This window comes from Equus caballus, chromosome 9 (assembly GCF_041296265.1).
Source record: "Equus caballus isolate H_3958 breed thoroughbred chromosome 9, TB-T2T, whole genome shotgun sequence".
Classification (NCBI taxonomy): domain Eukaryota; kingdom Metazoa; phylum Chordata; class Mammalia; order Perissodactyla; family Equidae; genus Equus; species Equus caballus.
The window spans coordinates 55,354,047-55,363,097 of record NC_091692.1 but is presented as its reverse complement, the minus strand read 5'-3'; the positions used below and the strand labels follow the sequence as shown (position 1 = coordinate 55,363,097).

At 61.5% G+C, this 9,051-nt stretch overlaps 1 protein-coding gene across 1 annotated transcript; it reads right to left on the bottom strand.

Annotated features, from left to right (window-relative positions):
• Nucleotides 1-574: 574 nt before the first annotated feature.
• On the bottom strand, nt 575-8,414 carry LOC138915654 (ral guanine nucleotide dissociation stimulator-like). Its single transcript, XM_070222691.1, has 11 exons — nt 8,318-8,414; nt 6,703-7,058; nt 5,705-5,920; nt 5,242-5,345; nt 4,698-4,764; nt 3,114-3,167; nt 2,621-2,695; nt 2,024-2,056; nt 1,537-1,658; nt 1,227-1,330; nt 575-901 (listed from the first exon to the last, which is right to left on the bottom strand). The coding sequence occupies exons 1-11, from the start codon at nt 8,412-8,414 to the stop codon at nt 744-746; spliced, it is 1,386 nt and encodes a 461-aa protein (XP_070078792.1). The 3' UTR covers nt 575-743.
• Between the last annotated feature and the right edge of the window lie 637 nt (nt 8,415-9,051).

Below are 9,051 nucleotides of genomic sequence, written 5' to 3'. Positions count from 1 at the left end.
GGAGGGAGGGTCCTGCCTGCCCTTAGTCCATCTGCACATGACCTTCTCCGGCCTTGACCCTCCACATGCACGTTTTGAGCTTTTACATCGTTCTCTGCACTTAGAGCTGCTGCTGTCCAGAGCCTCATTAGAAAACGACAAGTTCCTAACATCTGGTGAAGAGGAACCTCCACAAGAGAAGCCGAAAACGTGGCCTCTCCTCCAAAGGGGTGGAAAAGCAGCCACTGTCCTGGGGCAGGTCGTGGTGCTGGCCCGTGCCATTTTAAAGACACCCGCATTCCAGTGGTTGTTGCTCTGCCTGTGAAAGTACCTCCACCCTCTAAATGCCAGGAGCTCTGGGTGCTGTCTCTGCTCCTGGCCCACGTGAACCACACTGAAATGAAGCCGTCCTCTGAGTAAGGGGGGGCGCGGAGGTGTCCCTCAGTATCCAGGGAGGGGCCTGGCCCTTCTCCCTTCTCTCACATACAATAAGCCGAGACCCTGCAAGATTTCTTCATTCCAGGAGGAACGCGAGAGTCTGTGTCTCCTTGACACGAGCACAGGAGGGGAAAGAACCAGACCGTGACTCGCAGGCTGGAACAGAAACAGGATTTTAACATCAAATTCAAAACTAGCACTAACTACTAACACGAAAGAAATACGGCCCCTTCCCAAGTGGTAAACAGGCGCTGGGGTGGAGCTGCCAGGCCTGTGGGGTGGGGTCGTCCCCTCCCTCTTGGGCTCCAGGGCTCCCAGGAAAAGGCTTAGAATGTTCTTCTCCCCATCAGCATGGGAGGAGCCGGCCTGGGGCCCCGCGTGTTTCCCAGCCGCGTCCCCGCCGCTGAAGAGCAGGCTGCACTCGAGCTGTTGGAAGGACCGGGATCTGCCACTGTTGCTGGGTTCTGCGTCAGGGGTCTGGTGACTGAAGAGAAGACACTGATGATTGGGGGGGTCACACCAGTATCCCAGCCCAACACCTCAGCCCCACTGCATTCTGCTCCAAACCTTGTCCTGAGTGTTCAGTCAACACTACCCCATTGTCCCTGACATGGGAGCTGGCATTTCGCTTCACCCATTTCACAGAAGAGGAAGCTGAGTCCCACAAAGGTCAAGGGAATTGTCCCTCACAGGCCTGGTCAGCAGTGGAGCTGGGATCCCCGTGCCGGCTGTCCATCTCCCTAGGCCCGTGCTTAGCCCGAAGCTTTCCGGAGCCCCTGGCTTCAGTCCCTGCCTGTCTGGACACTCACCGAGCCCTGAGCTGAGAGACGCGCGGTTCTTCTTGGGCAGGAAAAACCGGCGCATCTTGCCGGCCCTCTCCTGTGGGGGCTCCAGGTGGCAGGACAGGCTGTAGCTAAAGGACAGAGGGGACTTTTCAGCTACCGGGAGCCACACCTCAGGTGACCCTCCCAGAGACGGCCAGCAGTTGGAGTCCCAGGGCCCCACGGGTGACCATGCGACAAGCCCCGGGACTGACCCGGAAGCCACGGGCACGGGCTCCCTGGAGCTGGCCATCAGAGAGAGTCCGCCTTGCCCTCACCAACTCCTGCCCCGCCTCACCTCTCATCCTCGCTGAGGGGCTCCATGGCCTCGAACCAGGCCCCAAATCGCTCCTCAGCCTCAATGTGGTAAAGATGGACTGCCTCCTGGAGCAGGAAGATCTGCTCGGTGACTTTGAATTCCTGGGAGAAAGGACATGATGCAGACGGGGCCTGGGTGGGGGACCGTGCTGGGGACTCAGACAGGTGAGAAGAGGGTCAAGGAGCTGGTCTGGGGTCTTGGCCCACATGGGAACCCTCCTTCCCTCCAATTCCGTGCAGGACTTGCTCGTTCTCACAGTTGGCTTGAAATAGCTCCTCCTGCAGGAAGGTGTCCTTGGTGCCAGCCCCTTCCCCCACGCACCAATGGGACGGCTTTCCCAGCTCTGGGTGCCGAACTCTCCCAAGGAAAGCAAGGCCCAAGGCATCGGGCCAGAGAAGGTCTTCCCCGGAGGAGTCTCTGATTGCCACAGCCCCACCCTCCGCACGGGGAGGCCACAGCTGCTCACCTCACTCCTTTTCTCAAAATTGATCTCATTTCCCTGGAAGGCAGAGAGCCAAAGCCCATGAGCAACAGCCCCCTTAGCCCATAGCTAGCCCCCGTCTCCACCCTTTCTCAGGTTGCACTACCAGCAGGGTCGACCAGGGAGCAGGCGCTACCAGAAACGGGAATGGGTCCCGGGCAAGACTCTGAGCTCCAGAGCAAGGAGGCCACGGGGCTATGGCTCAGGGACATTCTAAGACAGCCCTCTCTGACAGACAGACAGACTGAGGCCTCAGGCAGGAAGGGGTGCTCAGCCACTCGTGTGCTTCCTGCCTTGGAGGGGCCTGGCTTCACTCCCTGCAGGGGCGGGGCCTGAGGGAGAGGCTGAGTCCAGCTCAGACACACCCTCCAGCAGCTCCGCAGTCAGGCAGCCTGGACTGGCGGCTCACCTGGATCCTATATTCACTCATCACTAAGATGGCCATGACACCCAGCTCCCGGGGTGGCTGTGAGGCCCTCACGAGAGGACTCTGCCAAGGGTTGTGAGCTCAAGCCTCAGTGCAAGTCTCTCCTCCCAAATCTCCGAATCCTGATCCCCAGCTCCACCTCCAGGCTCACTCACCTCCAGGTAATCCTCCATGTTGGTGTCCAGCAGCAGTAGGTAATTGAGGAATGTGCCAAGGAAGGGGATGAGCCCCTGTGCCAGCGGGGTGGAGACGGTGATGAGATCCCGCTCTCAGGAGCCGTCAAAGACCTCTCCTCCACTCCTCACCCCAGCCTCCTGCCCAGCCCAAGCTACCCACCTAGGCGGCCTCCCCCCAATTTCCTCCTCTTCTCTCCTCCAGGAACCCCAAACTCCTCCAGGCACCTCCCAGCAGCCGGCTCTGGCAAAACCCAGGGTACGTGGTCCCCGCCCCTCCCTGTCCCAAATCCGTTGTGCGCCCATCCGTTCCAGGCCTCCTCCTGGTCACTTCCAATGCAGGCATTTCAGGTCTGTGGCACCAGGAGCAGGGCTGGAGGAGAAAGGCTCCCTCTCTGCTGGTAGAGACCTCCGGCTAGGAAGGGGAGTCCCCTCTCCTGCGACTCCTGGGCCCCTCCTCCACAGGCACCCTTACCTTCTGGGCACCTGTGGGGCCCGTCTCCAGGCTGGTCAACATAGAGGTCGCCTCCTGCCAGGGTGTTGACAGGGCCAGTGAGCCGACGCTCCCCTCCAAGTGTCCTCCCAGACCCCTCCCAGATCGGGGACCCTGGACATGTGGCCCCAGTCACCTGGTGCCCCTGCGGCTCCCGCCTCCAGGGTGCTCTGATTCCAGAGCCATCCCAGCTCCAACACTCACTCCTGTGTGACCTTGGGCCCGCCCAGGCCTCCCTGAACCTGTTACCTCGTCTGGAAGGTTTGACGAACTCTGTCTGCCTCCCACAGTCTCCTGAGGCCCAAGCGTCATCTGACCGTCATCACTGCTCTCCGCTCAAGCCTGCCTCTGGAGCCAGGTCCAAGCTCCCCACATTCCTCCCCACCCTTGAGCCTCGGCACCCACTGTGAGGCCTGCACCACGGCTCATCTCCCTCTGGCTCCCAGATGAGGAGACCAAGGCCCACACAGGGGCAGGGACTTGCTCAGGGGGCCCCAGAGGAGAGGCTGCTCCCCCTCCCAGCCACAGGCCCCTGTCTCCTCTGCCTTCACACCACCCTCTGCCCAGCCGCTGACCACAGTGCTGTCCTCGGGACTCTCAGGCTGTGTTCGGGCCCCCAGCTGGGCCGAGCCACGGATGGAGGGAGATGAGGTGTCTCAGGAGGCCTGGTCAAGTGGCTTCTGCCAGCCCCAACGCCCAGGAGTCTCTGATCCCAGGCCGAGGCCAAGGCCTTGCTAAAGCCCTCAGCTCCCTAGGATCCCCTCAGGGAGTTCCCCTGCACAGAATTCTTTCTTCATCCGCTCAGGATGGGGACCCCGAATGCCACGTCTGACTAGCAGGGGAGGGGGCGACCAGGGCACTGCGGGGTGGCATTTCCTTTCTGTTTTACGAGGAAACTTCTGACGTCTGGGCGGGAAGGATCCCTGAAGAAGCCATCAGTTCCCTGGGCACTTGCCCTTGCCCTCCGGGGCACATGTCATCGCCAACAAGGACCTGGGTGAGCATCCCACTGGGACTGTCTGCAGCGCCCACTTTAGGGGCCAGAGTGGGGAGTCACCGAGGGGACACAGATCTGTCCCAGGTCCAGTGTCCGTCCCAAGGCTGGGAAGCCCCTGAGTGCCCCCGGCCCGTGGGATCCGGCAGTGCCCATCCCTCAGGCAGGCAGGGTGCCCTTCTTGCGAGGCACAGTGAAGACAGAAGGAGCAGTGGGGCCCTGGCTTCCTGAGCACAGACTGGGCTGACTTCGGAAGAAAGGAAGCCCGCCCACTCGCTCCAGCCAGTGGCCAGGAGGAAGATGCAGGGCAGCTGATGGAGCAGCATGGAAGCCAGACACCGGCACCTTCTGCCAGGTCCTCAGCCTCCTGGAACAGTCCAGCCCGCACCATTCTATCCCATGCCCCTGGCCTCCTGTCCCAAACTGCCCCACCTGCCCATGGAGCTAGCACATCCCTCTTCCTGTCCATCTTTTCCTGACCAACTTCACGTGACAGGAGAACCAAAGCTCATCCTGCCGGGTCCCCTCCCCTCTCGCTCCCCCTCCTTCCAGATGTGCAGCCTCCGTCTTACCTTCACCAGCTGCCTCCTGCTCACCCACTGGTCTTTGATGAACCTCTTCAACTTTCGAGAGCTCTTCCTGAGGGGAGAGGAAAGGAGGAAAGAAAACCCGGGGCGGTTGAAGGCGAAATGCCTTTGGCTGAGAACCCGGAAGGTTCAAAGGGCCTGGGGCCTGGACGAGGGTTTTCCCCGGGTTCTTCGGAGCTCTGAGGTCACCGTGGGACTCGGGTGGAGGCTCTCCTGCGGTCACCTGGGGCCTCCATTCCCACTCCGACTGAGCACATTGTTTCTAACAGCGTTGGTTGCCGATGAGGGCTCCGTTGCTGCGAAGTACACCCTTGGAAATCTCCAGTGTGGCTCAATCCAGGATGTGACAAGGGGGGAGCCACTGCCTAGGGTCTCAGAGAGTCTCAGAGACCCGAGCAAGGAGGCCAGTCCCCATCCCTAGGGTCCGCTGCCTCCCAGATGGTCCTAGCTGAATGAGGGGTCCATGGCAGTCGCACGGGGGATGTCTGGTCCGCCCTGGTGGTGCTTGGATGGAGCACGGCCTACCCACCTGGCAACTCGTCCCCATGTCTTTTGCAGACGGCTGATGGAGGGGCTCTGCAGAGCAGACACGATGGCACGCAGGGACGCATAATTTCCAAGGACTCGGCACTCCTGAGGAAGGGAAGGGAATGAGCTGCGACGGCGGGCTGGAGCCCTGCTTCCTCTGGCTTGTGTCCCCTCGTGGGCTTCTGCTGTCCTGGATGAGGCAGATGCCCAGGGAAGCGAGGGAGGGCACACCTGGGAGCTGATGAGTAACGCTCGCGGGCAGGAAGATTTTAGCTCAACCCAGGGCGGGAAGGGAGCTTCCCACCACTGGGACCAGCACTCAAGGTCAGCAGGCCCTTGGCAGCAAGGGGCCTAGGACTTTGCCGAGGCCCAGACCACCGACTTCAAGGCTGAAAGCTGCGAGAGGAGAAGGGGCAGTCCCCCTGACTCCAGGGAGGGGCTCCCTGGGCCCTGCCGCTACTGACCTTGGCCACCTGAATCCACAGCTCGACGACTCTGGCCCTGTCCTGGGCCGTCATGCTGAGGTCCCCAAGGCACGTCGTGATGACGCAGCCGGACACGTGAAGAAACTGGTTGATAGTGGCCCGAACCGTGGGAGCCAGGTACTCCTTGCTCCCATTGGGCCGCTGGCACCACACAAAACCCAGGCAGTGGCGGGGCTCCACCTTCTTGAACAGCTCCTGGGGAGGATGGGGACTGTCACCTGACCCTGCCACACCCGAGCTCAGAGTCTGCAGGCCCCCGCAGCCCCAGGCAGGAGGCACTGGTCAGCTGCAGCTCAGGAACCTGAGGAGGTGGCCTGAAGCTTCTGGGAGTCTCTGGGTTTTGTCTGTGTCCGCTGAGGCCGCCCAGCGCAGGATGACCGAGGACCCAATAGGGGCGGGGAAGAGAAGTCCCATTGGCTCGCAGCCCAGTCTTGCTTCCCCCAAGCACCAGAACACGGCTCACACCTGCCCATCTCAAGGGGCATCTTCCACCCGTTCTCATCACCCCCTGGTCCCACTCCCCTTTCAGCTGCACGTTCCCCCGAGGCAGCAACAACCATGGGCTTTGTTTGCCTGTCTTCCATGTCGGTAAGGACGCACTAGGTGTCTAATAAGTACGGAGGCTGTTGAGGCCTCCTGGGCCGATGGGTGAGTGACCCAGGACTTGGCAGCACTCCAGTGAGCTTCCCTCCCCCACCAGAGGGCTATTCTCTGCCCCGCTTCCTCTCTGTTCGACCTCATCCATCCGCACAGCCACTCTGCCCAGCAGGTGCCCGCCCTTGGTGTGCTCTCTACTGTCCATGTGGGGACAGCAAGGACTTGGGGGCCAGAAGGTGGCCCAGGTCACCCGGTGGGTAAGTGGGGGAGCTGTGACTTGCACCCACATCGTTGGATTGCGGCTGAGGGAACAGGAGGTCTGGGGCAGCTGATGGCCCACCAAGGCGGGCCCCACCTAGCCCAAGAGCCCCGCTGCTCACCGCATCCATCCGGGTCAGCTGCTCGGCCACCAGCTTCGGAGGGAAGTCCAGCAGCTTAGGCCTCTCCTCTCTCAGCTCGGCGCTCGCTTCTGCGGTGACTTCGGCAGCTGGAGGCAGAGATCGTCCAAAAGTCAATGGCGCATCTTGCTCCAGCTCAGAAGCTGGCACTGGGGCTGAAGCTGATGGCGCTCGCTCCGGCCCTGGAGAGGCCGATGGAGGTGAGGCTGCTGGAGGTGAGGCTGCTGGTGGTGAGGCCGCCTCCAGCTCCGGCGCGGAAGGTGGAACTACAGCTGGAGCTGCCTCTGGCCCCGGAGCTGGCCCTTGCTCTGGCTCTAGAGCCGGCAGGAGCTCTGGAACTGGCGCTGCAGCGGGAGAAAGAGAAAGTTTCACCTACGTACCCGACTTTACAAGACAGGAGAGACTCCGCTGTCTTGAAGGGAACCCCAGCCCGTGAACCCCACCGCAGACAGTCTTCCCAGACTGCTGTGCCCTCACCTTCCAGCTCTGCCCTCCTGGGCCCCAGATGTTGCAGCTGGACCTGGGGAAGGTAGGCAGGGCCTCCCAGGTGCGACCCAGGCCAGATGACACGCAGAGAGGCCAGCCGCATCCTGAAAGAGGGAAAGGGCGTGGGCTCCCAGAAATCCTGCATTGGGTCCAGCCAGGTTCCCACCATAGAAGACGCGGTACTGGGCGGAAGCAGTTGGGCCACAGAGCCAGAGGCCTGGCCGTCGCTTCCACACTGTCCTCCCAAGGCACCCTGCTTTGGGTCTGGGCCCTGTGCCTGCCCCTTTCCACCAGGGGGGAGTCCCACCCCGGCGCTGACTCCTGTGTGGCCATCCTGGCAGTGGCAGGCCTGCTCATCCAGCAGGTGGAACACGGGGTTTGTGTGAGTCTCTTCTTCCCACTGCCACTCTTCTCGCAAAGAGGCTGGACACAGTCCAGCCCAGCCCTCCACGCCCTTGTGCAAGTGGACTGAGGACTGAGGCCGATGTGTGAGCGGCTCGCTAACACCCCTTCTCTTCTGGGCCTGCTGGTGGTGGTCAGAAGGGGTGGATATGGAGAAGGGGAAGCGGAGGGAGACGGGACTGTGGTGGGGATGGGTCGCCAGGGAACAGCTCAAGCCAGCCTCCCCTCTGGTTCCCAGGGGCTCTGGGACCCCACCCACAGCTCTCTTTCACTCCTATCCCCTTGCAGTAGAAGCCATCAGACCTCAGCCCTCCCAGAGGAATCAAAAGATGAGTGAGATCAGAGTTGTGCCGGGCCCGCCCCAGCCACAGTCCTCTGTCCTCTTGTTCTCCCCCAGCCCTGTTCTGTGGAGACAGGAGGCCCTCGTCTGGCACTCAAAGAACACTCAGGTCTTTAGTTGGCGCTGGGGTCCATCATGCATGAGAACGTGGGAAGAGGCCTCCAGTCGTAAAGGAGCATAGGAGGGCATCCCCTGGGACAGGCGGGGGACAGGATCTGTGGATGATATGGTGTGTGACTATCTGAGTCTCAGGCTGCTGCGGGGGTCCAGGGGCTGTGTCTGCTTCATTCACTGCGTTGTGCCAAGTGTCTCTAAAGCTCCCGCATGTCACAGGTGCTTAATATACAGTGTTCTCGAATGAACTCCAACCAGAAGCATCCCCGGTAGCTGAGTGGGCCTGGGGCCCTCTGCGGCCCGGAGACCCCTCCTTGGCTACTCCAAGGACCCGCCCCACGACCAGCTGCATGGAATCCCACACTCCCTGCCAGAGTGCTTTCCGTGTGCCTTTGCAAACTCAGAAAGGCCCCATCCCAGCGATGGGGAGCAGACTGCTCTTCATCGGGGAGAGGGAAAGAATAACCAGGAACAACCACGGCACGTCTCTCAGCCCCTTCTGTAGAGCCAGGCCCCAGGGAAGCACCTGCCGTGGCTCATCCCATTCGTGCCCACCAGAACCCGATGAAGTTTATCCTCTCCCACTCCACTTTGCAGAGGAGCAATCGAAGCTCAGAGAGATGGAGGGCCGTTTCCAGACACACAGCTGGCAGTGGGCAGAGTCACCACTGTGCTGAGGAGGGGCTGGGCACTCACGTAGCAAGTAGGTGGTCCAGGACCCCGTGGGAGGTGAGGACAGCCGCGCAGTCAAACACGATGGTGGTGACGTTGGCCATGTTTCGAGGCGCCAAGGCTGGTCCTATGGACGGCGGCAGCCTCTCCAGCAGGCCTGCCTGGAGGGCCCGCATCCTGCAGGCCTCATTCCGCTGCCCGAGTGACTCTCCCCAGGGCAGTTGACCTACCCCCCAACCTGCCTGCCCAGTCTCGCCAATTGGAGTAAGGCCCCCCGAAGAAGTAGAAGACCAATCGGTAAGAGAACAAGATTTGCG

Bases quoted from the DNA above. Each gene is read 5' to 3' on its own strand.
- LOC138915654 (XM_070222691.1), bottom strand. From the start codon at position 8,414: ATGCAGCTGGTCGTGGGGCGGGTCCTTGGAGTAGCCAAGGAGGGGTCT. The intron at 4,765-5,241 runs GTGGGTAGGCCG...CTCTCCCCTCAG, and splicing joins ACATGGGGACGAGTTGCCAG to GAAGAGCTCTCGAAAGTTGA. The intron at 3,168-4,697 runs GTAAGACGGAGG...ACACCCTGGCAG, and splicing joins GCAGGAGGCAGCTGGTGAAG to GAGGCGACCTCTATGTTGAC.